This window comes from Morchella importuna (genome assembly GCF_003444635.1).
Source record: "Morchella importuna strain M04M26 chromosome Unknown Morimp01GS013, whole genome shotgun sequence".
In the NCBI taxonomy this organism is placed as follows: domain Eukaryota; kingdom Fungi; phylum Ascomycota; class Pezizomycetes; order Pezizales; family Morchellaceae; genus Morchella; species Morchella importuna.
The window spans coordinates 866,468-893,727 of NW_025763410.1; the positions used below are offsets into that span (position 1 = coordinate 866,468).

General features: G+C 49.9%; 7 protein-coding genes across 7 annotated transcripts; 4 read left to right on the plus strand and 3 right to left on the minus strand.

The window, feature by feature from the left end:
• Positions 1-1,832: 1,832 nt before the first annotated feature.
• On the minus strand, positions 1,833-5,224 carry LAJ45_05127 (uncharacterized protein; the record flags this gene model as incomplete). The annotated part of the gene is made up of 7 exons (XM_046114699.1): positions 1,833-2,235; positions 2,303-2,534; positions 2,593-3,496; positions 3,559-4,544; positions 4,632-4,686; positions 4,910-4,948; positions 5,105-5,224. 7 exons carry the CDS (start codon positions 5,222-5,224, stop codon positions 1,833-1,835), a joined length of 2,739 nt encoding a protein of 912 aa, XP_045972248.1.
• A 1,149-nt stretch (positions 5,225-6,373) lies between these two features.
• On the minus strand, positions 6,374-6,805 carry LAJ45_05128 (uncharacterized protein; the record flags this gene model as incomplete). The annotated part of the gene is made up of 2 exons (XM_046114700.1): positions 6,374-6,601; positions 6,695-6,805. The coding sequence occupies 2 exons, from the start codon at positions 6,803-6,805 to the stop codon at positions 6,374-6,376; spliced, it is 339 nt and encodes a 112-aa protein (XP_045972249.1).
• Positions 6,806-7,671: 866 nt separating this feature from the next.
• On the plus strand, positions 7,672-8,543 carry LAJ45_05129 (uncharacterized protein; the record flags this gene model as incomplete). The annotated part of the gene is made up of 2 exons (XM_046114701.1): positions 7,672-7,914; positions 8,481-8,543. 2 exons carry the CDS (start codon positions 7,672-7,674, stop codon positions 8,541-8,543), a joined length of 306 nt encoding a protein of 101 aa, XP_045972250.1.
• Positions 8,544-11,522: 2,979 nt separating this feature from the next.
• LAJ45_05130 (uncharacterized protein) lies at positions 11,523-13,206 on the plus strand (the record flags this gene model as incomplete). Its single annotated transcript, XM_046114702.1, has 4 exons — positions 11,523-11,854; positions 12,047-12,745; positions 12,833-12,975; positions 13,028-13,206. The coding sequence occupies 4 exons, from the start codon at positions 11,523-11,525 to the stop codon at positions 13,204-13,206; spliced, it is 1,353 nt and encodes a 450-aa protein (XP_045972251.1).
• Positions 12,132-12,671, minus strand: LAJ45_05131 (uncharacterized protein; the record flags this gene model as incomplete). Its single annotated transcript, XM_046114703.1, has 1 exon — positions 12,132-12,671. One exon carries the CDS (start codon positions 12,669-12,671, stop codon positions 12,132-12,134), a length of 540 nt encoding a protein of 179 aa, XP_045972252.1.
• Positions 13,207-15,658: 2,452 nt separating the features above from the next.
• Positions 15,659-16,869, plus strand: LAJ45_05132 (uncharacterized protein; the record flags this gene model as incomplete). The annotated part of the gene is made up of 2 exons (XM_046114704.1): positions 15,659-16,060; positions 16,126-16,869. The coding sequence occupies 2 exons, from the start codon at positions 15,659-15,661 to the stop codon at positions 16,867-16,869; spliced, it is 1,146 nt and encodes a 381-aa protein (XP_045972253.1).
• Positions 16,870-22,134: 5,265 nt separating this feature from the next.
• On the plus strand, positions 22,135-23,136 carry LAJ45_05133 (uncharacterized protein; the record flags this gene model as incomplete). Its single annotated transcript, XM_046114705.1, has 1 exon — positions 22,135-23,136. The coding sequence occupies one exon, from the start codon at positions 22,135-22,137 to the stop codon at positions 23,134-23,136; it is 1,002 nt and encodes a 333-aa protein (XP_045972254.1).
• Positions 23,137-27,260: the final 4,124 nt, after the last annotated feature.

Here is a 27,260-nt window from a genome sequence, read left to right on the forward strand (position 1 = left end):
CCTTTGTATGGCCTAGGTTGATCAAGGGCATATTGATACAATACGATACGATACGATGCCTTGTTTATTGAAGTCGATAGTGGGGGGAGGAGAGGAGGATCTGGAGGAGTGTGAAACAAAAATACAAATTGCAAGGTTTCTATAAAATGAACACTCCCTCGTGGATGGCCAGCCACAAGCGAGAAGGCATCCAAAACATGTTACTCTGGACAGCTAGCTAGCAGGCACAGCACGTATTCCCTTCCCTCCCTTCCGCTCCTTCCCTTCCCTCGTTCGGCCCTTAGGTCATCTAGAACGTCAGAGTAGAGTAGGGCTTTCCCCACACATTGCACTTATGTTCCCTCCTTACATTAGCAAGCTTACCCTTACCTCACCTCACTTTCCCTTCCCACCCTGTACCCCCCACACCCACAGCGCCCAGCTCACCACACCACCCCCTCCAAACAAAATTCAAACAAACCAAACAAGCAGGATCACCATGATGAGGCGGCACCGCCCCAACGGCGAGGCCAGGCCAGACCAGCCAGACAACCAAACAGCTAGCCAGACCAGACCGACCGGTATGGTCCAGCGTCTAAAAAAAGGAACACTCACCACTCACACACTCACATTCACACTCACACTCACACTCACACCACACCATCCCTCACTCACGCTCTCAACTCTCGCTCTCCAGGTCAAGTCAAGAGTCAAGTCCGTCAAGTCACAGCGGCACTGTACCTCTCGCAAAGCAAAAAGAGAATCAACATGAAACAGTGGCAGCAGAAAGTGTAAGCCCCCGATTATCATCCATCATGCAGGGACAACTTGCTGGTCTGCTTGCCCTGCTTGTCCGCGGTGGTTGTGGTGGTGTCGTTACTAAATAATTAATTGTGATTCCCCACTTAACTCTGATCCCCCGCATGGGGTGGTAGTGGCTGGCAGGTCACTCTCCCGTGATTGTCGGTTCTCGGATAGTTAATAGTAGCACCTACTCTTCTACTACCTAGTTCCTAGTAGAAGGTAGTACGGTAGTAGGTAATAGTAGTACTCACTTTCCCTACTGGAGTAGCAAGAGTGCAAGGGCGTACAAGGGAGAGCGATTGGCTTACGTCACAGAGCATGGAAGCATGCACCGAAGCAGTAGCGTGCATGACAGGAATTATTTGTTGAACTGACAACAACGCAAACACCAAGCGCTAACGCAGCGTTGAAGCAGGAGGCATCAGATATCGCAGCATATTTATTGATGTAGCTGTCTGGAGATTCACAGCACGCGGGTCACGGAGCTAGAGTAGGTAGCAGAGTATGATGTGCATATATGTACGGTAGTTGAGGGAACTGACATGATGTTACATGCATCGGTTTACGGAGTTATGTAGTGTATGTAGCAGGTAACAGACCATCGAGAAGAGAAAAATAAATGTGTGCTTGAGAATTTTGAGCACCCGGCTTTCGCGCCTTAAACTACACTCTTTCACCGGATTATTGTGATATCACCCCCCCCCCCCCTCCTCTCTCCTCCTCCCCTCCACCCTCCTACCCCCCTCTCAATTCCACATCCCCACATATGCGCAACAATCCCCGCTCTATCACACACCCCCTCCTCTCTCGAGCCCGCTCCGCCTTATCTGTGGAGAATCGAATATCTCGAAAAATCATAAAACGGGTCAAAAAAGGAATAAAACGAAACAACTAAAAACGTGGCTTGACGACAACATATAACTACTCTCAACTGTAGGAACTCCCAAAGGAAAGGAAGAGAAAAAAGAGAAAAAAAAGTGACTATTTTACACCGAATAAAACCGTACAAATTATTCAAAGATCATCACCCCGCTGTCCCTTTCTAGCATCTACCGAACCCTCCATATTGTGAGAGAACCCTTTGTAGCTCCCGTTCCAAGCACACTTCTACTAGCGTCCGCCAGAGCGCCCACATATTCTTCGAGCCTTCCATTCTCTTGAAAGCACGCCAACACACTTCTGTCGGGATCTGCAACAATTGTCGCAAGTTCGAGGCAGTTCGCCAACAATTGCTTACTGAGCCATTTACCGGCCTCCACATAAACATCGTGCATGGCAAAGGTAAGTTCGGGGATGTATATATTACGGATACTTATAAGAAACGCGGTATCAAGGCTTCGTGGCGCTTCTTCAATAGCGGTGTCGAGCCATGTCTTGATCACTCCCGGGACTTTAGTATGCACATTCTTGAATGTTTCATCGAGAATGGCCCTCCAGGCACGGTCGGAACGCCTGTATACGCGCATATGATTAAAATTATGACCCATGTAAGAAAGTGTTTCGGGGGAGGTGTATATACTCAGGTCTTTTGCTCAACCTTTCGTTCCAGGATTCCAGGGCGAGGAGAGCTCGCATAAAAATCTCAAATTCATTGTAAACATCGAGCGCCCAGCGGTCTTCTTTTTCTTTGAAGATTCTTTTGAATTCAAGAGCGAGGGTAGTAGTATGACCGGTGTACTCGGGTGAGTTAATGATCGATTCGCTGTTTATCTTATCATAGACCACCTTCGCGGCAGAAAGGCGACCAGTCACTGCCAAGAATCAGTAAGTTTATCCGTAGAGCTGTAATCGATAATCAACAAAACTTACCAAAGAATCTCTTGTACACCACTACGCCCTTTTTGACTACCTCGCTCTTGAGCGCGTCCCCACCCAGCATGAGCCACTCCAATCCTCTGATAAGCAGCTCGTCCTCTTCTTCAATGGGATTGTGCAATCCGGTATCACCCTTCAGTCCTTCCAGCCTGATCATGCATCTGCTATTTTTGGTATGCCTCTCCTCTGTTACTTCCAGACAAAGGTCCATTGTCTTTTTCAGACAACCCTCCACATCAATGTTGTACATCCTCATCAACTTTAGTAACTCGAGTCTGGTCTCATCCTTCACGTTCATGAGGATACCACCCATCACCTCGATCGCCTTATCTGACGTGAGACGTCCAGCATACAATGGGATAAGTTTAGTCTTGCCTTCTGAGAAGAGGAACTCAATGTACGCAGCGATAAGGGACTCCGCTTGTTCGAGTTGGGGCGAGTCATCAGTAAATGCTGATTTTAAATATTGTAAAACGAGTATGATATGCACAACAACTCTTAAAGTCTGCGAATTTGTAACTTCGATCCTATAGATGCCATCGCTGATGTTGGCCTTTCGGTCTTCCTTTAAGAGCTTAATTTGTCTGTGCAGTTCCCCAACAAGATCCTCGATACGGTCAGAGATGAGGGCTCCTTGGATGATGCGAAGAGCTTGGCCCGATTCGGGCTGTAGAACCTCTGCTGCGGCGAGCGAATCAATAATTCTTGGGAGAATAGTACTATCGTCTGAGAGCGATGAGCTCTTAGAGTGAAACACTGTGGAATTAAAGATTGGAAAATTTTCTGCCGAGGCTGGAACACGACCAAATGAGGCAAGGTATTTAGAATAGTACTCTTCCACAAGTGAATTGATGTGTGCATAAAGGTTGTCTTCCCAGGTTGCACTGACATCTTGGACCTGCAGGATTGGTTTAGTTTATGACGCTTGAACTAAGACACAAATTAAGGAGCACGACTTACGCTGACCACATCACCACACAACGCTCCATAAACCGCTTTTTCCCAAATATCACCTCCCGGCTTGCGAGCAATTGCATAGCACATTCTCCTCCACAACTCCCTTCGTCTGTTACCCTTAACTCTCAAATCATTCTCATCATCATCGATGTCAAATCTTGGTCCGTCAATTGAAGGGTCCCAAGCTTCCTCGCCGCCGCTTAAGCTTGCAGCTCTCCACAGTTCCCCAAAGTCCACACACGCTAGATGCGCGCCTTGAACATCCCCCTTTCTGATAAACTTCCAAATGAGCCTCATGAAGTTTCTCTCCGCTTCTTCATCTTCGGCTTCAAGTTGTTTCTGCTGCCTACTTGGCGCATCTGGGTCTAGTTCAGTAATTAAATTCTTTTTCTCCATCTTGTCTGCAAAGAAGAGATTCGATCCCGCAGTTAAGCTGGGCAATCGCTTCCCACCCATCCGTTTTTGCGACTTTAGCGACTCTTTGGTGTACATCCATCCGCTCCCGTACCTAGAAGGCTCCTCTTCGAGCTCATCCGTTGGGCTTGGAGCATATTTCTGTAACCATTGTAGAATCAAAGACCATTCCCTGAATTTGCCGTCTGTTTCTAGAAGAAATTCCTTGAATCTCACATTACTGGTATACGCCAAATCCTTCGGCATTTCCTGTGGTTTTACATCGCCGTCATTTCTATGTGATGAAAGAGTCCCAAATAGCTCCCACGTCTGATGCTCCAGCTGCCACTGTGCCAATTCTTCTTGATCTTCAACTGGGGAGTCTTCGGAGATGTACTTCCTAATTTCCTCGAGACGAGCGGTGGAAACTTCCTGAAAACGGTCGATGAGATCGAAGCCGGAAAGCGCCGCCTCAACGGAGTTCGGGTCATCATCGGGTTGGAGGAGTCTAGAGGAGTCTAAACGGACAGCAAATGCGTCAATTTCGGGATGTGTGTTGGAATTCCCAGGGTGCGCTGAATCGAAGGTCATCATGTCTGCCATGGATGTGTCAGTAAACAGCCACCGTTTGAGGGTATAGTAGATGTGAGTGTAATAAGGGAGAGCGTGGAGGGCGGGCATACCATCTTGTTCGTAAACCCTGGAGTCATTGTTGTCGTTGTGGGTCGCATCGCTTACCTGCAGAAGAACAGATTAACCAGTTAGAATATGATTCTAGAAGCTCCACGGTAAAACGCGGGGGACTGGCGAGCGCAGTGGACAAAGCAAAATCCCGATGGCACGCCTGCTGTGTGTGCTTGTACGTGCGCGTGTATGTGGGGAGGGTGAGGGGGCGGGGCATCAAGCATCAATCCTAACGTCAAAGATCAGAGATCAGGAAAGAGCGAGTCATGATACGTACATCATCGCCCATATCCCAGGATCCATCCATTTGCTGCTCCTATCACCATCATCAGCCATCGAAGCTGGCCATCGTCTCACGCGTGCAATCCCTTCCTCATCCAGAACGTTTGCACAAAAGCTCGGGTTGGATGTGGAAGGAGGGGGGAGGAGCGACCAATCTCGATTCGACACGACGGGAGAAATCAAGACGTACCTGTTGCTGCATACCCGGTGCCGCTGGTAAAAGGTTACTCGCACGAGAATTTGTACTGAAGGAAAACGCTGGTTTCTGGAGAGGGAGCCTGGTGTTCGAAGAATCGGGATTCGTAAACATGGGAGCCATCTGCGCTATTTCGGGGAAGGGGGAGGAGGAAGGGGGGGGGGAGTGGTTTGTAGGTAGTGGAGGTAGTGGTTGAGGTGATGTCGCTTTCTTTGGGGAAGTCGCGTTTAGGAACTTCTCGCGAAAGTCCAATGACAATCATTTACCCAATTGAGACATTCCCTAGCCACCCACATCAAAGCGTTATCCCATCGCCACATCTTGAACTCAATCGAATGCAAAACGCCACAGCATGCAACCAGTAAATTCCCACAATCACATTGTCGGTAAAACTTCTCTTGGGATAGCCTTGGCATTTGGCTGCATAAATTCACGTTTTCCCTGCGTACCTCTTTCAAAAATCAATGTCTTTAGGCACTAATTAGAGTCTCGGATCAGAACTGTTCAGTTTTTGATCAGGCCCATGCGGTCTCCTTGCGTGCTCAACGTGTCCTTATACCGATCTCATCGTCACCATCATAGCGAGCCTGATTCCTCCGGGGTTGTGTGGGCATTCGTAGCTTTGGGGGCGGTACAATCAGCTTTGTAAATAGTTTGAATTTTTTTTGTAAATAGTTTAATATTATTCCAACTCAAAAAAATAAAAAAAATAAAGTCACAGAATTTTTTTGTGAAGTCAATATGAAATCCAGGGCCAATGCCAGCATTCTAGATCAATATGCATACAGTACATGTAAGTCTAGATGAATGCGAATAATGATACCAATGTAGAAAGTAAAGGGTGTGCCCGTCAGCTCGTCCTTTGGATACATACCATTGCCATCAGTCCTGATGCCGATGGAGAGGTTCTCTCTGTCGACGTGGCTGCAGGAGGGGCAAGCAAGGTGTAGCGGGGGGTAGCAAAGGAAGGAGGGGTAGGTAGTAAGGCAGTGCACATAGTGAATAACGGAGTAGTAAAACACTCCTAGAAGATCAGATGGAACTCCTGTTTCGGCTGCTGAAACCTTCCCCAGTTCCCCACGCTGCATTTTGATCGAAGCTTCATGTGTACTGCATGCTCTCTAAAAACAGAAGAAGGGTCTAAACGTCTCTCCAAATCTCCACGTCTACGGTTACAATGGTACACCATATGTAGCCCTATTCTCACAACAACTCAAACCCCCACTTTTATTAGGCAGCTTTACAGCGTGCATTGACGATTAATTATCTTCGTCGAGTTTCATGAAGCTCAGCAGCACCCCCGAAGCCACCGGCATCTTGCTTTTGCTTTAACTTCAACTTGAGGAGGCTCTCTTTCGGACAGCACGTTGATTTCGCACCCGGGCCTTCCCGTTTGTACAGCTCTGCACAGCATTCGTACAACGCGTCGATCAAGTGCGCACACCTGGATTCGTCGTGGTTGCTTTTCTGAAGACAGGATTGGATCGCGCACTGGAATGGGAGGACAAGGTTTGGATTCGTTAACAAAGCCCTCGTGTACGCATGTGTAGAGGCCAGGAGGAAAAGGAAACTGGGATGACCCACTGCACGAGGATAGCAAGGCGGGTCCGCTCGTAGAGCTTCGTCAAGTGTCTTTGGCTGTGAGTGAGGTAAAAAAAAAAACGGCAGTTTCATGTCAGCCATATATAATGGCATTGTGAAACTTATCGCCCCGGAGAACCACAAGGAGGAATGGGTAATTGACGTACCATGTCGGCCGCGGAGTGAGGGTAAATTAAAAAGAAGATCGGGTCAAATTCGCCGAATGTCGATGAGATCTAGCTCCCGTCTCAGCTGTCATGTCATTCCATCGAGTTTATAGGAAAGGGCACACTGGCAGCGGTCACAACTCGAGGTGTTGCATGACAGGGCACGGGCAAGCAAGGAAGCAGGTAGGTACGGTACATGTAAGCACACTCAGGGTTCAATTCAAACAAGTAGGCAGATCAATGAAGTCATTTTCATTTCATTGAGGGAACATGGTGACCAAAGGGTCGTTGACCCCATATGATGGCCAGCCTAATCAATTGTGGAGTTCCGCCGGTACTTCTACATACAGTACCTACAAAGCTAGACTCATGCTCAAACATCACGATTTCGGTATTTATCCAGAGTTACTGAATGGTGAGGCTTTAAAACTGAGGCAAGGACTGATTTTTCAGGGGGTTACATACAGGTACTCTAGGTGGATGAAGTAGCTACATGAAGCTATGAATCGTGGGTCCTTCATTTTGAGATGTGATGTTGCAGGCCCGCATCTCACAATCAGCCTCACCTGGCGCCAAGCCACACCAAACCCCTCCTACTGCGTTAGTGAGAACTCTCCAGAACGGCCCCCTTCAACCCCAGAAACATCCTCCACTTTACCAACTACCACCTACAACTCCACCACCACCACCGCCCCCTCTCCTTCCTCCACATCAACACAACCGATACACACCCCACCCCTGTTTTCCTCCTCATTATCACCCCCCATCCACTCTCAACAGAACACATTTTAGTGTCTAGACAAACATTTCAAAATGAGCACAGAACCCGGTGCCAACGACTCATCGATCCCTCCTCCCAAGCCCGAGGAGGCCGCCAACGAGCACCTTAATATCAAGGTCACAGACGGAAACAATGAAGTCTTCTTCAAGATCAAGCGCACGACCCAGCTGAAGAAGCTGATGGACGCGTTCTGTGACCGTCAGGGAAAGTCCCCGACCAGCGTCAGATTTTTGTTTGACGGGACCAGGGTCCAGGGCAACGATAGTCCGCATACTGTGAGTATTCCCTACATGACTAGATTCTGTCTAGCATTCAGTCTTTTTTTACACGCGTTTCTCTCTCATGCCTGCATTCTTTTATTTTTCCACATGCGGAAGATTGTTGGTGGGGGTGCCATGATGTATGGTTTGCCTATCATCTAGCTCTCCACTCGTTTAGCAGTGGCGATTAGAGTTTGGCACGCGTTCTTGACTATCCCTGGCACGCTGAACCGCCGATCTATCCTGTCATCCTCTTCGCTTCCTATTATTTGCTTGTTACTTCTTATCTTCCGTCCAGCGAGCTTGTCCGAAAAGCGCACCAAGTTTAGCTCAGCCTACTCGGAGCTTCGGGGGCATTCACAATTGGACTGCCTTACAGAATATGTTTTCGAGGCCTTTGCTCTTGTCCCGATAAGGGCAATTGCATAAAGCTTTCTATTATAACTGTCCAGTTGTGGATGCCTTTATCAGAAGCCAGCTGTTTTTATTTTTATGCAGTCACTAGGCTGCCGAATACTGCAATGTTTCTGTTTCCATTTATTTAGAATGTTTCATGCTAACAAGCCTTTATCAATATGTAGCTCGATATGCAGGATGGTGATACCCTCGAAGTCCATCAGGAACAGATCGGCGGTACCTGCTAGATTCCTCACCATCTACACGACAATCCTCTGACCTTACACCCATTTATTGAACGCATGGATGGGAGGTAAAAAAAAAAAAAAGAAAAAATCAATTTCAATGGAGGATGATTCATTCAGGTACATGTGGGGGGGGGAGGGGGAACATTTTGTCAAAATCGAATTTGGAGGGTGTGGGGAATTTGTTAATGATTCTTTTTCATTTCTTAACGGTTTGCTTTTTGTCGTCCTTATTGTTCTGATAGTTCTCATTGTTTTACCTGATTCCCATCCAACCCACCACAGACAAGCGCGCATAACGGTCGAGGTCGAGTCCGAAGTATTCAACACACCTATTCTCGACCTACCTTGGGATCATATATAACACTTTTTTTTTTTTAACCCTCTCTCTCTCTATTGGGACTGGTACGTAAGGTCTATTGGGGGAGTCATACTATTTTTTTGTCCCCTTTTTTTGTTTCTTTTTTTTTCTCTGTTTTTTTTTTACTTTCCTTTTATACTGGTTCTGGCGTAGATAGGGCAGAGAATTTTTACGCGAAAATGGTATCTACAACGTTATGATAAAATTGTCATCCGAGCTATTCCCTTTTTCCCCTTATACCTGTGTAGTTGTGGTGTGCGGTGCGTGTGCGTGGTGTGCTTTGCGGTATTGTTTGCGTACCGCTCTTTTACTATATAGTAGTTTCCAGCTACCTATGTCGTTATCCCCCGGGTAGCTGGTATATCTACCACCCCGGTTGAAAGAGAGGATTTGATATATTCGAGAATAGCCCCTTCGTGTGCTACTATCGGGGAACACATTTGCCCGCCCGCACCGGCTCGTTCACGATATGCTACCATTAATATGATATTATCCATCTCATATACCCCCACCCCCAGAGGGTCAAGGACCCCACGCTCACAATAGTAATGATGTGCAGTCATGAAGTATCACTCGACGCCGTTACACGCTAGCTAGATGTAGATGTAGACTAGCGCGGGATTGGGATCGGGATTGGGGGATTGGCTTTTCTTTTGGTATGTACCTATGGCTCGAGAAGCTACATGTAGGTGTGTAAACTTCGGCGTTTGCAGCCAATCAATCTATAGAAATCGGGAGATCTACTCACATAATGGTACTAGCACCTAGCCCAACGGTGGAATCAAAAAAAACGTTCCTCTGAAGTTGACACACCCCCCCTATGCCTTCTCGCGCTATAGTTGCGGGGATTGGTGGGTGTGTGGTGCTTTATATGTAGATACATACGGTTGTGGGAGAAGTGGAGTTGTGAGGATCCAGGATGTAGGGTTAGGGTTAGTGTGGTGTGTGGTGGATGGGTCGAGTGAGGTCTTGAGAGAGGAGGGGTGGGGGTGGGGGTGGGGGTGGGTGCTTGTTTTGTTTCGTTGTGTTGGGCCGCATGGAGAGTAGAGTATGGAATCCTTGTGGGCGATATCGATATCCTTGTATTGAGATGTTTGTGTGTTTTCCCCGGCTTCGGAAACGGTTAATGGGTCATGCTCGCACTCGAGTCGTTGAACGTTGCAAGGACATTCCATGTATGGTGTTTCCAAACGCCAAGAGGTGCACCGTTTTTTTTGTGAGTTTCCAATATCACTCGCACGTAACTAGGTGCAGTACAGTACAGTCGCTCGTGCACGTACTTACGTACGTACGCGCTCAGCACAGCACTCGGAGTCATCGTACTTTTTTTTTTTACTTTGCTTCGCACCAATTTAAACACCGCAGCTAGCTAGCAATCGAACCTGGAGGGCTCTCTGCTCTGCTCTGCTCTGCGGTGGTGGTGGTGGTGGTGGTGCAGTATATTCTGGCGACAATTCAGACCCGTAGTTAATTACAGCACCTTCGATTCACCTCCAGGCGGGATACATCGACATCGACATCTACATCTACATAGAGTATACATGTATCGACATCTACATATAGGACATGGTATATGGGATATAGTACCCAGTACTCGACTGTGGATCGAATGTATGCCCCGGGGAGTCATCTCCACTCCAGTACTGTCTGTCACGATGCATCTAGCACTCGAGAGAGTCCCGACTCGGCCTGCACTTGCCTACTGTAGGTACATACATAGCGAGTCCCCGAGTGCATACCATACGTACTCACCAGGTCTAGCTAGGTACTTCTCCATCTCATGCTCACGATCATCGCACACCACAGCTAGCTAGCTAGGTCCAGCGTGACAAGACAAGTCAATGTCACCACAAACATCGGGGGGGGTCACGACATACAGTACCATATATCACCAGGGTGTAGAGTAGTGCGTTGCATGCACACAGCTACATAGCTACATGAGTACTTTGTAAGTGCTACACTACTGACGTATATATATATTTTTTTCCAATTTCCCCCACCAGGCTCGCGCGCGCCGGCCGGGCAGAAGGAGCTCGAGTGTGAATTAAACGGCGCCGTGCCGACGTTCGCAATTCTTCCTGATGCACCTAGGTAAAGTAGGCAGATACATATTTGCTACATGTAGAGTAAGCATTCCCATCGAGCGATCTTAGGATAAAGTTGTGTCTGTGTGTGATGATCTGTGTATGGGTGTCACTTCATCACCCGGCTCACCGACCTCGGCTCCAAACCTAAACCCCGCCAAACCTGGCTAGCCCGATCGGGCACTGTGCACTTTCGTCATAGCAAGCAACCAAGCAACCACACACACACTACTCACTCACACAAGCATCATCACTCACACACTCACTCACACAAGCATCACTCACTCACTCACTCAAGCACTCAAGCACCGGGAAAGCCCCCCCCCCCCCCCCTCCCTCTTCCCCCCTCCACCACCACAACCTCCAGACGCACCTTCCCTTCCCTTCCCTTCCCTTCCCTCCCGACCCCACGATCCAGCACCCACAAATCCCAGCCCAACCCACCGATTCACACACCCACTCACTCACATAGGCAAAAACACACACATCCTCACACACCCACACACACACACCCACACACACACACACACACACACAATGCTCCTCCCGCGCCTCCTCCTCCCCCTCCGCAGCAGCACTAGCACCATCGCACGATCCACCTCCCCCCGCCAATGCCTCAAGCTGCTCCCTACTGCTGCTGCTGCTGCAATGACCCAGCAGCGGTTCTTCGCGGCGGCTGCAGCGGTGGAGGGCGCAGAGCTCAACAAGACACCGCTGGATGCGCTGCACCGGCGCAACGGCGGCAAGATGGTCCCGTTTGCGGGATACTCGATGCCCGTGCTGTACGAGGGCATGGGCGTGGGCGACAGCCATCGCTTTGTCAGGGAGAGGTGTGGCTTGTTTGATGTTTCGCATATGGTGCAGCATCGGTTTGTGACCCTGTCTGTCCTTGTCTTTGTCTCTGTGCTGTACTGGCCAGTGTATTCTGGGGTCACTTTTTTTTTGGGGGGGGGGATTGAAGGTGTTGAAGGAATTGAAGCACAGCAATTGAATCACAAGCAATTGAATCACAAGCAATTGAATCACATAACTAACATCCACCCCCCCGCCGCCGCTCACAGCTTCGAAGGTCCCGGCGCCCTGCAATTCCTCCAAACCATCACCCCCACGGACCTAACCCTCCTCGAGCCCAACCAATCCACGCTCTCAGTCCTCCTGCACCCCGTCACCGGCGGCATCGTCGACGACCTCATCATCACCCTCGAGAACCCCTCCTCCTTCTACGTCGTTACCAACGCCGCCTGCAAGGCCAAAGACACAGCATACTTCACCCACCACCTCACGCACTTCAACGCCACCCACAGCAGCACCGGCGCCGCCGTGCGCCACACCGTCCTGCACAACCAAGGCCTCATCGCCCTGCAGGGCCCGCTCGCAAAGGATATCCTCCAGGAATACCTCGACTCCACCCCCGCACGCGGGAAGCTCGACCTCAGCACGCTGTACTTTGGGTATGCGACTACCGTCGCTGTCCCGCTGGGCGCGGACAACGTGGAGGAGCTGCATATCGCGCGCGGCGGGTACACGGGCGAGGACGGGTTCGAGATCTCGATCTCGCCGCGCAACACGGAGGCGGTCACGCAGGCGCTGCTGGACGCCGGAAAGAGCGGGGGGAGGGTACAGCTTGCGGGGCTGGGCGCGAGGGATAGTCTTAGGCTCGAGGCGGGGATGTGTCTGTATGGGCATGATATCGATGATGGGACGACGCCGATTGAGGCCGGGCTGAAGTGGCTGGTGGGGGGGAATAGGGTTATGGAGGGGTATGTATCATTTGGAGCTACCCCCCCCCCGCGTCTGTTGCTGGTTTTGTGACTGGGGGATGGAGCTAATTGTGGTGCGCACCACAGAACATTCAACGGCCACGAGACAATCTCCCGCCAGTACAACGACTGGAAACAAGTCACACGCCGCCGCGTCGGCCTCATCGTCGACGGCGCGCCCGCGCGCGAGGGCGCCGAGATTCTCGAGAAGGGCTCTGACACCGTCATTGGTTTATCCCCCCCCCCCTTCCTCTCTACCCTCATTGACAAGAGAACAAACAGGCAAAGTAACATCCGGCTGTCCCTCGCCAACACTGGGGCTCAATATCGCGATGGGGTATGTTCAGAGCGGGTTCCATAAGAGCGGGACCGAGGTGGGGGTGAAGGTGCGCGGGAAGGTGCGTGTGGGGAGGGTGGCGCGGATGCCGTTTGTGGGGGTGGGGTATTATAAGAAACCGTAGATGGACAGGGTAGTTGAATAAAAGTGGCTTTTTTTTGTGTGTGGTGATGGAGAGTCGAGTGGGTTGAATTTTTATAGGTGATCCGTGTCAGTTTGTGTTTTGAGGCCATGATGGAGTTTTTGGGGGGGGGGGGGGGTGAGTGAGTGATATTTCATGATTCTGTCCCGCATAATCCCACCTGCCTACCCAACTAGACTACCCTTATATCCCACCATGCCACGCCGATGAGGACCTAGACTGCCTACATTGAGAATCGTCTCTGAGTAGTGCATGCAGGGTCGACGGAGAGAACCTGTAATATATGTAGTATGGGGGGTGAGAGTCAATGATCAAAATAACAAGAAATGTCATGGAGGTGGTGTCACGTGAGTGTGTTGATCTTGCTTTATGTAGGCTATGCTGGGTTGTGGTTGTGGTTGTGGTTGGTGTGGGGGTGGGGCGCAGTTGATAGGAGCTCGGACGTGGCGGGGTGGTGTTGGTGTGTAGGTATGGCTCTTTTGAGGATTGGAGTGGAAGTGCGGGGCCGGGGGGGAGAAATTGCCTGTGAGGCCGGCATGGTCATGGCGTTTTGCGGGCTACAGATACAAGTATTGTTATTAGAAGGGGGTGGTCGCTACGCTATAAAGATAGTAGTGTATGAATAACCTATTGAAAATGGCCCCTAGGACCCCTAGCTAGAGTAGTCGTAGAGTATTACGATCCGTGGCCGGCGCGCGTACGTCGTATGTACGTAGGGCCCTTAACGCTCCATGTGTAGTTAGAAAGAGGGAGATACGGAGGGGGGGCCGCTGTTCTCTCTTTTGTAGTTATGGTTATGGGAAGAGAAGGCCTTGCTTTTCGGGTGGCGGGTGGACGGATGGGGTGGAGCCACGGCGGGACTATTCGGCGTGGCGTTGGTGGTTCGTGTGTGTCCCCCGCCCCCGGGCCTTTACGAATGATAAAAGCTAGCTGTGGTTCTGGGATGTAATTATGGGTAAATAACCAGCGTGTAGAATATGGTTATTTGGGGGCTCAGTAGTCGTATATAAGTAAGATAGGAAGGTAGATCCATTATAAGTATCGCAAGGCCAATGCTTAAGGCTAGTATGCTATCCGGTATCCGCTTTATGATTTACTTGCTACAAAGCAAGCCCCTGCACCGTAGTGCTACTTCAAACTCCCATTCTACTATTCTCTGTATAAACTCTACATAAAACAAGCTTTAAAGACGCTCTATACAGTCTGGCGGGGTGGATCAAAGTTCCGCAAGGTCTTGTTCACGTGTCTAGCAGTACTATCACCGGACAGTCTAGTCTCCAACTGCCGCATAAGAGTATTCTACTGTGGACCCCGGAACTCGGAACTCGGAATCATGCAAGTCGAGCGCATACTCATTCCCATACCACAAGACCCGACAAACAAGCTTCTCACTAGGTACAGTACGAAAAAAACGGGGTGAAACCAGTGCTGTATGACTAGTGAATAACACCGAATTAAACCAGCATTACAAAAAGAGTCCCGTAGTAATGCCGTATTCTTGCTGCATTACTAGCGCATCAAGGGGAATAACGTAGCGAATTCATACCCTTTTTTCGTATTGTATCTAGATACTTGGTCGTCCCAAAAAGGTCTGTTGCCAAGGCCGCTGATAGCAACCCTAACCCTTGTAGTTAAAAATAGCTTGGTTACAACCTTCACCGGGATGTGTAGCTGTGCCGACAACCACAACCACCGGACTCACCGAGAGAACTTCCTGCGACGAAAAATGTGGATGAAGGACATTACAGACTTGCGGCTTCGGCCGGTGAAGCTGTGAGTCGTGGTTGGGTCCTGAGGAGTTCTATGAGTAGGACTGGTGCCTGTTGGCAGTATGATCCCAGATGAAATTCGAGTGGACAGTAAAGTCCGCTCGATATCTAGATATCTTGTTTTTGCGGTAATTGTAGAGAGAATTGGCGTCTAAATAGATTTTCAGCATATGTGCTGAGATATAATTCTTCCTCTGATATATAGAGAAGTGACAACTGGTTATCCTGAGCCTGCCAGCAGAGTTCTCGGACGGAAAAAGCGGGTCTTGGTATCTCCCATACGAGTCCAATATATACTCAGAGGCAGATAGAGGCTATGAGGTGGCCCAGAAACGTTCACCGAGCACTGACCAAACTCGGATATCGAGGTCCTTTATTAAGTTGTCTGACCTATAAGTGTCAGTATTGTATTAGTATTAGTATTCAGGTAGTTCTCCCACAAGTTTGTTATACTTAAGCAGCCTCCCGGGCCTTTTACCGTCAGTGGATGCTACTGTCCCGAGTTGCCTGGGTAGCAAATATTTCTTTCTTTCTCCGTTAATCCAGCTGGTTAGGTATCCAGGCAGGTCCTCAACGAAGCAAATTAGACTAAACCAGTCCTTCCATCCATTCCATGCGGCGCGCTGCACACACCCATTCGTAATACCTAGATTTTTTACCTTACGATGTTTCTCCACACGCACCAGATGTTCCCCGTGCTCCTCACGGCCCTCCTCTCACTTACCCACGCCAGCGCACAAATCCCACCGTCCTGGTCTACAAACTTTACGCCTGCCACACTCAAGCTCGAAGCCACCTACTCAACCAACATCCGCCTGACCTCTGGTAGCGCCGGCGGTAACCTCTTCACCAGCGAGGCCTCCGCCCCGCCCACATTCCGCCTCAGCGACGAGTCCAACCTCTCCCCGGGCGCGCGGTACACCATCCTCCTCCTTGACCCGGACACACCGTCGCTCGGCGGGAATGGCGACGAGTCATATCTCCACTTCCTGGGGACGGATTATGCCCTCCGCGACGGGGCAGCCGACGCGGATGCCAGACAACTGATCTCTGAGAGTAAGCCGAAGGTGGAGTACCAGGGCCCAAAGACTCGGATGACGACCATCGCTATGTGGTGCTGCTGTATGTGCAGAAGGATGGGGCTGAGCCCGCGGTGACGGAGACAAAGAGGGAGGAATTTAGCGTTGAGAAGTTTATCAAGGATAGCGGTATCGGGCAGCCTGTGGCGGGGCTGTATTTTCAGACGGCAAAGAATAATACTGGGAAGAGGAGAAGAGATGAGGTTGATGATCGGATGGCGGGGATTGAGAGGGCGTTGAGGAAGAGGGGCGATCTGAGGGATTTGGATAGGGAGGTGAGGAATAGTATCGAGTGGAAGTGGCCAACAGGTCGATTTAGGAGGAATGTGGTCAAGGGGCGCGACGAGGCGTGGAAGATGAAGGTTGCGGGTTTGGGACCACGGAATGAGGAGAAGAGGGATCTATTAGAGGAGCTCGATGAACACTGGAAGGAGAAAGCTGAAATCCTGGAACCAAAGGAACCAAAGAAAGCAAAGAAACCAAAGCGACAGCTCGTCGAAGAGCAGTTGAGTGATGAGTGGAAACCAACTGTTGCGAGCCCGCAGTACTCAAAAAGACAACCGGTAGATGAGCTCGACAATGCCTGGAAGGAGAGGGTTGCGGGTCTGGGACCACGGAACCCTAAGAGGCAGCTGGTAGAGGAGCAGCAGGGCGATGAGTGGAAACCAAGTGTCGCAGGACCACAGTACTCGAAAAGAGAATCGATAGACAAGCGTGATGAAGCGTGGAAGCAAAAGGTTGCTGGGCTAGGCCCACGCAGGAAGAGTCGTAGAAGGAGAAGGAATCCGTTGGTGTAAGCCTCGGGGAAAGTTTCTATATAGACGCCGTAGATTAGCTAGGTAGTCGACATTAATATATGAGAATTTATGAAGTACCAGTCGTGCTAATGGCCGAGGGGTGAATATGAGAGTAAAACAGATGAGAGATCCGGGAGGGTGCATTTAAATTGAAATTTATCACCTCTATATCCGATCTTGTCAAGGTCTTGATTCGTGTGTGCCACACAATGCTGTCTGGCGGGGATGGCCCTGCAGCTGAGAATGGTAACCAGAGATATATTTGCTGTATTGTGCGTATTTTTGCGAAGTCATACGTTACTCGGTGGTGACAGCTATTTGACACGGCCCAGAATGGCTCAAGGTTGAGCTCGGGATCTTAAAACTCGTATTAACCACTACCAAGAAGCTTCCGCTTGTGGTATTTGTTTCAATAAAGCGAGTTTGCGAGGGATCTAGGGTAGATAGTTTGATGGATAGACGTGCATAGTAATCTGTCTCCAGAGGACAAGCTGGTGTTGGCATGACATAATAATTCCTTGGCAGCCGAGTGATACTCCATGACGATAAGCTACAGTGCTTCTTTTCTAGCCTGCCCCACCCGATCGTGGGGGCTGATGTCAACGTTCGGGACGGTGAGGATATAGGGCTGAGTTACACTCTCCTTCTGCTTGTGGCTCAAGGAAATGATAGTTCAAGCTGCCATCATTCCCGAAATGCTCTCTATTTTTTCGGCCTCGCAGAGTGACAGCTGACATAAGCTCTATTAGTAGGGAGACCATGATGGCACGTGCTCTAACATTAGAATGGTTTGCATAGTGTGAGAGAGTGAGTTCTCGTAAACATTATAGGAGCACTTACGGGAAAAAGACCCCCCCCCCCCCCTCTCCCCCCCCACCGCAGAAATCCGGGCTCCATGTCACTGAGTTGGGTCGAACTTGCTTGGGCGTCAGGTCTTGTTGAACATGGATATCGCTATCCACTCCTCGTTGCCCTTTTAAAAATGTCTCCCGGCTTGTATCTCTCACGCTCAGGCCGCTCAACAGCTTGTGCCGACACCCCACCAACAGAGCGTCTGGGCATAGGCGCTGAGATGGAATTCATCTTCTACTTTTCAGCAAAGGCTAGATTGGTCTCCTTATTGGGCCCATAGCACAAGAGTTAGGTACCCCCACGAAGTGGGTTGTGGCTCAGAGACCTTTAGCCTTGCAGTAATCGGTTGGCACAACACGTCTGAGGAAACAGGGCTGGCGTCGCTTGATTCTGCGGGTGTAGGCGGAGAACGGAGAGATGGCACTTAGTGCAGGATGTGGATTATGCAAAATATGTTCTTTAGTTCCTTAGCTTATATGTAATACTCTTTTGTGCGCTTTGGGGAGAGATAATGACGTCGACGGGGATGTAGGTTCCAAGAGCCGGGATCATTGGAATATAGGATGTCGAGTGATTTGTTGTGCTTGATCTTGATATGATAGTGTTGTGGGGACGCTGAAGTAGTCTCGTACCCAGGCTCTTGGCTGTTGGTATCCTTGAGTCGAACGTGCAATAGACCGTAGTTTTCACGGCCTCAACGAGCTTCATGTCGATCAAATAAGTATGGGAGAAGATTAGAGAAGTCTTGGCAATATATAATTAGGGTATAATACTCACATAGCTGGAATGGAGCATAAAATTTGAGTAGGTGTGCTCGACATCTTCAGACCTTGAGCTCTAGGTGATTTCAATTGGTCTTCCACCGATGGATTCCCGAGTTGTCGGTGTCTCGTCACAAAAATGATGAGCTGAGCCGGTAGCGTAGTTTTGGAAGTGCTAGCGCGGCTCTGGATGTGACCTTGAAATTCAAGGATTAAATCAGTTGTACGTACGTGTCCATACATACATGTATACATCTACTTGAGCTTACGTAAAGAGTCCGCTCTGCTGAACTGCTTTCGTCTCCTTCTTTTACTTCCCTCAGCCTTATGCATCCCCGGCTCCAATCTCAATGCTTGAATTCATCTGGCCTTTAAATAAAGACACATCTTCAATTCATAATACGGGATATATAAGCAGCACCTACCGTGCCCTTTGGTTCCCTTTTCTCTTTCATATCATCTCCTGATGGATGGACGGCTGAGCTGTAAAAGCAAGAGTGTGGCAGTGGAAGAGTCATGGGTGGAATTGACAATGGTATATTCGGCACTATCGTTCTTGGATAAAACTGTCAATCTCGGCACATGTGGGGGTTGAAGTTGGCGGGGACGCTAGGTATAATCAAGAACTCACTCAAGTCTCGATGAAACAAGTAGCTGATTGTTGATTTATCATCTTTTTCTTTTCTGGGTCGTTTTGAGCACGAGGCCTCACATGACTCTTGGGCTGTCTTGAACCTGCTACTCAAGACGATACACGAGCTCAAGAACGTTACACGAACTGCACCGCACGTCGGACAAGTTAGATTCTTGAATTCCGATCATATGCAGCAGATAGTATATGAAGAACCTCGATCGACTTTGAGTTCAGTACAATTTACACAGGAGTAAAGAGATCACGGAGGTAAACGACTTCCAGATGAACTACCCCAGAAGGAAAAGATTGAGCCTAGCAAAGTGTTCTCCTCCACACCCTCAGCCGAATTATTGACATTTTTAATGGCGGCTGGCTGCATCTGGAGAAACCCGGATTTTTTTGTTTCAATTCTCTGCTGCACTATCTATGTGCCCGAGCGAGTTGCGTCGTACATAAATAAAATGTCGAAACGTGGGGCCCGCGGACAGATATACTAATCTTACGCCAAGGGCTTTTTTTTTGTCGATGCTTTCGGTCACGCATAAAATGTGGTATGTGATAACGGACCTCTTGTGGGATATTCAGTCTGTTTTTGGCACTCATCGCGCAACACGCGCACGTGCGCACGCACACACACAACATACATCCGCCAGGCAGGAGCACGGCGGGAATATACGCAACCAGGCGCGCTGTTTCTGCTGGCGGCGCTTGCATTATTGATATCAGCAGCGGCAAGTGCGTTTCTGATAGGAAGAATTATGATTTCGTATATCTGGCGTAATTATTTGCCTGGTGAGTAGGTAACTCAGGCCTTGTTCTAAACGATGGCACATATATGTAGTTCCCACGGAAGTGGAGTACGTCTCCCGCCGGGGAACTGGAGAATCCAGTTTATGATTCATAGGACGGGAAGAGCTATGAGCGTCCAACGGCCTAGGCAACGTCCAGGGTCCCAATGCATCAAGAACATACCCGGGTCCCATCATCGCAGATCACTCGGGGGACTTGCCCACACAAAGACAGGCAGGAAACAACGACGAGTCCTCGGTTGAAAGGTCAGATTCCCCACAATCGAGTGAGACTCAGTCAACGCGCACCACGGGCCGATGCCGGCGCCCATGCTTTCTTCACTTTGGATGCAAGCAGTCTAGCGAGGAGCTGCAAGACGCATCCTTTTGGGTTTCCCGAGGTGAGGTGGGGACGCGCCGTTTCTAGCCAGAAGGGTAAAAATCGGGGTTTGCTAGGGATCGGGGACTCGAGGTCCACACCATCATGTAGCGGGGTAAAGGTACTCGTACTTATCATAAAAAGGAAGCATAGTGTGTTGTCGGCTGTTGTATCGATAGGTTGAGGCGCTAGTGCGAGAGGTTTTCGTACACTCAAGATAATCGATGCGGCGGATCGTGAGACATGGCGCTTGGGGCTGTGGTTGATCTAGACGCCGGAATGGGGGTGGTATTGGGTAATGAAAGGCCGAATAATTCTTGAGTATTTGGGAATGATTGGCGGGGAGGATTCCTTCACTTTTTTTTTGAAAAGCAAGATATGCCAAAGGTTATGTAGGTACCTCTAGTCCATAGCAGATTTACGAAGAGCATTGCAAGGATGAGAGAGATGAGGTGAGGAAGTTTACAAGGGGGAGGGATGGCAGGTGATATATCGAGTAAACAAATCAAAACGCACAGGAGATGGGAGAGAGCTAGATGTTCTGTTTCCTAGAGCGGAAAGTCTCTTTTATCACAGCTGAGGGGCAACTGGATATTTGTGATGAGAGGGGGTTTTTTCTCGATGGCGTTCATCCCATGAGAGAGCTGAGATGTATGGTACTATGGATACTGTAGCTAGCATCCACCTTGAAGTTGGGGAAGTACGGCAGCAGAGCAAGCAGCAAGCGAGACTGCAAGGCGTTGCCAAAAGTTGGCATTTTCCCTGGTTGGCGGGCTCTCCTCTCACACTCAGACATTTGGGAGACGTCAAGCTGCGGCTCTGTTGCCAAGACTCAAATTATTCCGAGCGAGCTTCCAATTATTGTCCAGACCATGGCACGGGGGGGAGGAGGGCCTGTCTGCAAAGTGCAGGCGGTTGCCCCTCTCGAGGAACCTCAACCACTCATTCTCCCAGTACCAGACAGAACAGAACCCACGAGTCCCAGTGACATCCGTCATATCATATCAACCGTCTCTGCCCGCCCCCCCCCAAAACAGACATATCACTCTGCAATTAAGTAGACTGTCTTAGGAGAGACAGGCCCGGGTAGAGAGGGAGAGAGGGAATTGGTGCGTGGTGTGTCTGTCTGTCTGTCTGTCTGTCTGTCTGTCTGTCTGTCTGTGTGTCTGAGATGAGAGTGGGGTGGGGGGGCGATGGATGGTGGATGGTGGACGGTGGACGGTGGATGGTGGACGGATGGACGAGGAACCGGAGGAGACATACGTAGTAGAGCGGTGGATTTGGGACTATATACTTGTAGCTTTCCTGTCCTCTGCCGAACTCGATGATGGCCAATTTATCTGCTCTTCTTTCAATTCATCTCTCATCTCTGTTGACTGCTGAATTCTCTTATCTGCGTCCATCCTCTTCTTGACCTGACATCTCGACTGCTCTCTCCGAGTCTCTCAGCTCTCCCTCTCACTCACTCACTCACTGATTCTCTCCATCTCTGTACATCTCACTTGACTGAGTTAAGTCTCTCCGGATTGACTGCATCTTGCTCACTCAGCTTTACGCCCCCTCCCTTCATTTCACTCCACAATACCCGTCCAATTACCCTCCCATCCGAGTGTCAGATTCGATTCTCGCCTTTTACTGCTCTGCGGTCCCTCTTTCCATTCTACGACACACACACCCACCCTCACCTTCATTTATAGGCAGACAGACATCTGTGGATATCAATTATCTCACATCCAGTAAAGGTACACACAAACAGACACACACACACCCACGATCACCGCCACCAGGGACGTTGTCCCACCACCATATAAATAGGGAACACAAACCCACCACCAACCCCCCACCGACGTCATGACATCCACCTCCCTCACCCCCGAGTCGACGGCGGTCCCCAACTCCACCACCACCCGCCCTCCGCCCTCCTCCACCACCAGCCGCAAAAAGGCGCTGACAAAATCGCACTTCCTCTCCGGCGGCGCCTCTGGCATCCTCTCCGCGGTGCTCCTGCAGCCCGCGGACCTGCTCAAAACCCGCATCCAGCAGGCGCCCCCCAGCGGCTCCGCAACAGCAACGCTAATCGCAACCGTCCGCACAATCATCCGCTCCGACACGCCCATCCGCTCGCTCTGGCGCGGCACCGTGCCCTCCGCGCTCCGCACCGGCGTCGGCTCCGCAATCTACTTCTCGGCCCTCAACACCGTGCGCACCTCTGTCGCAAAGTCGCGGCTCCTCCCCGGCGGCGGCGATGCAACAGGTGCGCTCAAGACGGGATCGTCCGCGCTGCCCGTGCTCAGCCCGCTGGGCAACCTGCTCACGGGCGCGGGCACCCGCGCCGCCGTTGGATATGTCGTCATGCCCATAACAATCATCAAGGTGCGCTACGAGTCGAGCATGTACAAGTACACGTCGATGCTGCAGGCCGTGAAGGACATTCTGCGTGTGGAGGGGTTTCGCGGGTTCTTTTCGGGGTGGGGCGCCACGGCGATCAGGGATGCGCCGTATGCGGGGCTGTATATCCTGTTTTATGAGCAGAGTAAGAAGAGCCTGAGTATCCTGTACTCCACGGGGAGGAAGATGGATAATAGTGTGGCGGCGATGATTAATACCGTTAGTGGGGCGGGCGCGGGCGCGCTGGCGACGGCGATAACGAATCCGTTTGATGCGCTCAAGACAAGGATTCAGGTCGATCCTGGGAGGTATAGGAATCTGTGGCAGGCGGCGAAGATGGTGGTTACGGAGGAGAGTGGGCGTATGAGGGGGCGGGCGCTATTTGATGGGCTGGGATTGAGGATTGCGAGGAAGGCGGTGAGCAGCGCGGTTGTGTGGACGATCTATGAGGGGTTGGTTAGATGAGGTGAGGTGACGAGATGAGGGGAGGGGATGAGATGAGGTGGGGGGTTGTGGAGGGAGCTGAGGTTATTGTGTACATAGCTTGAGTTATTGGGAGTTTGTTTCATTATTCTCTTCTCTCTCTCCTTTTCTCTTTTTGTTATGTCTCTTTTTGGTGGGGATGGGTGGCATTGGGGTCGGTGGTGATGGTGGGATGGCTTTTCCTTTTTTCTCTTTCTTTTCCGTATCCCCCTTTCCCTATTCCTCTTACATTCTTTCCTTCGCTTTCTTTCGTGTTTGAGGACTTGGTGAACAGCTTTTCTTCCCCTTTTTTGTGTGTTGTGTTTATCCCGTAACGAATTAAAATATAAGGAATTCAGAAATACGGACATGCGTTCCACAAAAGGGGTTGGAATCGCGCTGTTGGCAGACTATCTTCCTGGCTCTTACAGGCTTCGAACGGGAAGTGTCGGTCATGGGATATCACTCGGTGTGTTAGTGATATACCGTGATGCGGGGTGGCGGGACTGGGCGGGGGTGTGGGGGTGTGGGGGGTTAGGCGTGTGCCTGTGCTAAGATACATGTAGAGGGAGCTTGGTGTTGGGGTGGAGCTTAAGGGTGAGAGAAGAGGGTGATAGAGGGGGGTGGTTGGTTAAGGTACACCATTCTAGGGAGGGAATACAGAACGTGTCACTGTATTCGTCTGGAGAGAACGCTAGCTCAGCACTTCACTGTAAGTGGAATCGATATGCCAGCTAGCTAGTCTGGTATTCCTTCACGGTGAAAGAACTCTACAAATCAAGTAAGTCATGTAAAAACTCCACTAAGCGCGACATTCGGGGCAGTCCACGGACCGGAGTGGCGTTGGGGCTTATACGATGCGTAGGGTCCAGCGCCGTCCGGTGCCGTGCGTGTGAACGCATGACCATATGGGCAAAATCAAACGGAATGGGTGCTGAATGGATAGGTGCCAGCGGGGCGAGAACCAGAATTAGTGTGGTCGACGAGCCGGCTCGAGACGAGAGAGAGCAGGAGCTCGAATCGGCTCGTGATAACAGCTGCTCGTCTCGATTCGACTTGTAAATGCTCGAGTGCAGCTCGAGCCACTCGAGCTTTTCAGTGATCCCAGATATTTGTCCTTAAAGCCATTCTGGATATATATGTCGATTTCTTCACTGGAACAGGTGTTTCTAGGGTTAGGGTTTCCTACTCTTACATTTCGTAAAATCAATTACCAAGAATATTATCCGCATTTTTTTTTTTTAGTATAGTTAAAATAACATCCCAAAAGCTTGAGCTTTTCAAGTCGAGCAATGGAAGGAGCTCGAGCCAACTCGACTCGTGAGGATCTGCTCGTGGCTGCTCGAGCTTAATTTGGGCTCAAGTCGAGGACTCGAATCAACCCGTCTCGTCGGCCACACTAGCCAGAATCAAAAGTGCTGGAGTCCACAGAAGAACGAACCAAAGAAACGGAGCAAAATGGAAAAAAGGGGCCAAAGGAATTAACAAGAGCCGAAACCTAAAAGTCAAAAAAAGACCAAAGCAAGCCAACCTCAACTTACCCCCGCGGAGCCAAAAGAACCAGGAGCCAACGAAAGGACCCCACAAAAAAATTTCCCCCAGAGCTAGAGCAATGCGGGTAGATGTATATATCCTATACCTTTGGGGAAGGCCCAAGGTACCAGTGCTTGCGGATATATCGGCTATACTTTGGCCTTAACTGCGGTAGGAAAAGCTCGAAGAGGGAACCACTGGTCTTTTATTTACCGTTCTCGCTTTTTTCTCTTTGTGGGGGGGGAAGGGGGGTTATATGGCATTTTTGATAACCTTGGTGGGGGAATTGTGGTGAGTTGATACAGGTTTTTGGAATTGTCCTTGGTGAAATCGGGGGATTCTCAGGATGAGGGAGGTGATTGTGAGAGGGCTCACGCTGTCTCTTCCGGACCGCTCTGCCGCCCATCTAGGTAAAGTTCATAAAGGCTTTAAAAGAACTTCAATAGGGCAAGTCATCTCCAAGAACGCCCTCCCCCCCCCCCCCCCCCTCCTTCTTTCCCAGTGAAGAGGCCTCACAATACTCACTTGAACTCTTTAGACCCGTTGCTGATACCTCCAGACATATACTGCACCACCTCGCTCATAGAGGTCTTCATCAGTCCCCTCTCCCTCAGGTAGTCTTCGTAGTTTACTCTCTTCGATGATCAAGTTCATAGAACCTTTTAACGGTTTATCCGAACTCCCCGGGTTAAAAGAGAACTTTGGGAGTTTGGCTGTTACTTCGTCTTCGCCCGCGATACTGTGTATTGTGGGTGGGTCACTGTAGATACTGGCCGCTGAGGGTTCGTACATACGTGCGGGTATGATATTTATGCCACTTAAAAGAACCCTAACCCACCCCCACCATTTCCCCCACTACATAGGGACTCGGTTTTCTTCAGTTCGATATGCCGTACCTGTTGCCATGGACATCCAGCTGCATAGGAGTCGGATGCATTGCGGGGCGGCAAGACGGCGGTCTCAGTACTGGGGGCCAGAAGGATGTATATTTCGATGGCGGTTCGCTCATATACATGTATACATGGGGTGGCTGTCGACTCGCGATGTCGAATGCGGTGGGGTGGTTGTGGTATACATGGTACCTTGGATGGAAGCTCTCGTCACGGATATAGTGTCTAGGTGTATACATACCCCCGACTGGGATTATATCGTGATTGGTGTTGCCTCCTAGATCAGACACGCGAACGAATTGGCTTTTGGACGCCGGGTGCTGTGGTGCTTATTTCAGTCCAACCTCTTCATTATAGTATATATCCTCTCTCAGATATTATGTTTCGGGTAGTATTGTTTCCTGATCTGCAGACACTCAATTGAGGGCGGAGAGGAAATAATTTCGGAAGAAATAAAGATATTGTTAAGCTGTGACCAACACAACTAAACCCAACCCAAACTCAAACCCTCCAACTCACAATAGATAAAGTTGAAGACAGGTGTAAGCTGCCAATGATCCCGTCTAACCGCGCAATGACTACTGGGGCAAGGTATTGACAGTCGCGGGCTCGTATGGAGGTCTGCATATACACCAACCCTAACCCTCCCCGTATACCCGCCGAGATGTAGGTACATTTTGATACTTCCTCACAAAGGTCCAAAGCCTAGAAGAAAGAATTTTTGATGTTATCGGTTAGTATTTTCTGTTCTAAAACAAAGTCAGAAAACATCTCACCTCGCGCCCACTTCGACTCCAGGCACCCCAACATTTTTTGGGGGGGTTTGGCTAGCTCGGGATTCCGAGTGAGAGTCAATGATCCACGCGACATCCACCACACCAACAACCCGTCTTGACAATAGCCCAAAACCTCGCAAACTACCCGCAATACTAAGTATATCAGTATCCCCTTTCGCAAAGAGCGATTCAAAGACGAAAATTACCAATAATTTTGAGTTGCGCTGTCCGTCCCTACGTCGCGTCATACATAATTATAATCAATGAATTATCAATCAATCCTATCCTATCCTACTCGCGCGGCCGAGTTTCAACTTAATCACATGACCTATGGGTAACGCAAAAAACCTGTTAAATAGCGTCACGTGAGTAAGTCGAAACTCGGCCGCGCGAGTACGTCGCGCGCGTCTCATCCCGGCCAACATAATCGCAGTACATACAAGGATGCGGGCTATAGATGTTATGCCCGGAATCCAATCTTCTGGTATCCGCATCGGTCAGCCGCCGGCCGGGAGTAAACTTCAATCTAGAACAATCACTCCAGCCCCGCCATTGGGAATACCGCTGTATTTGAGAAAATTCGTTGCGCTGCAGCCGGGGTCTTCTCTACCAAATCTTGCATATTGACGTCCAAATACTGCCTCTGGTTGGCTCATACCCCTGCTACAGCGCAACGAATTTTCTCAAATACAGCGGTAAATGCTGGTGTTGCGAAACCCAAACATGGCGGTATATAGTGGATAGAGATCTTTCACTCTATCCCGTTGGCGAGGGGGCTGGCTGGGGTGAGCTAAAATGTATCTCACGCATGGACGTTTCTTATGTTAGCGAGGTTGATGGGAAGCCCTGCAATATTGTCGTATTATAATTTATAGCTGTAACGTAAGGCTGCATAAAATTAAAACAGAAAATAAATATATCGCGTATG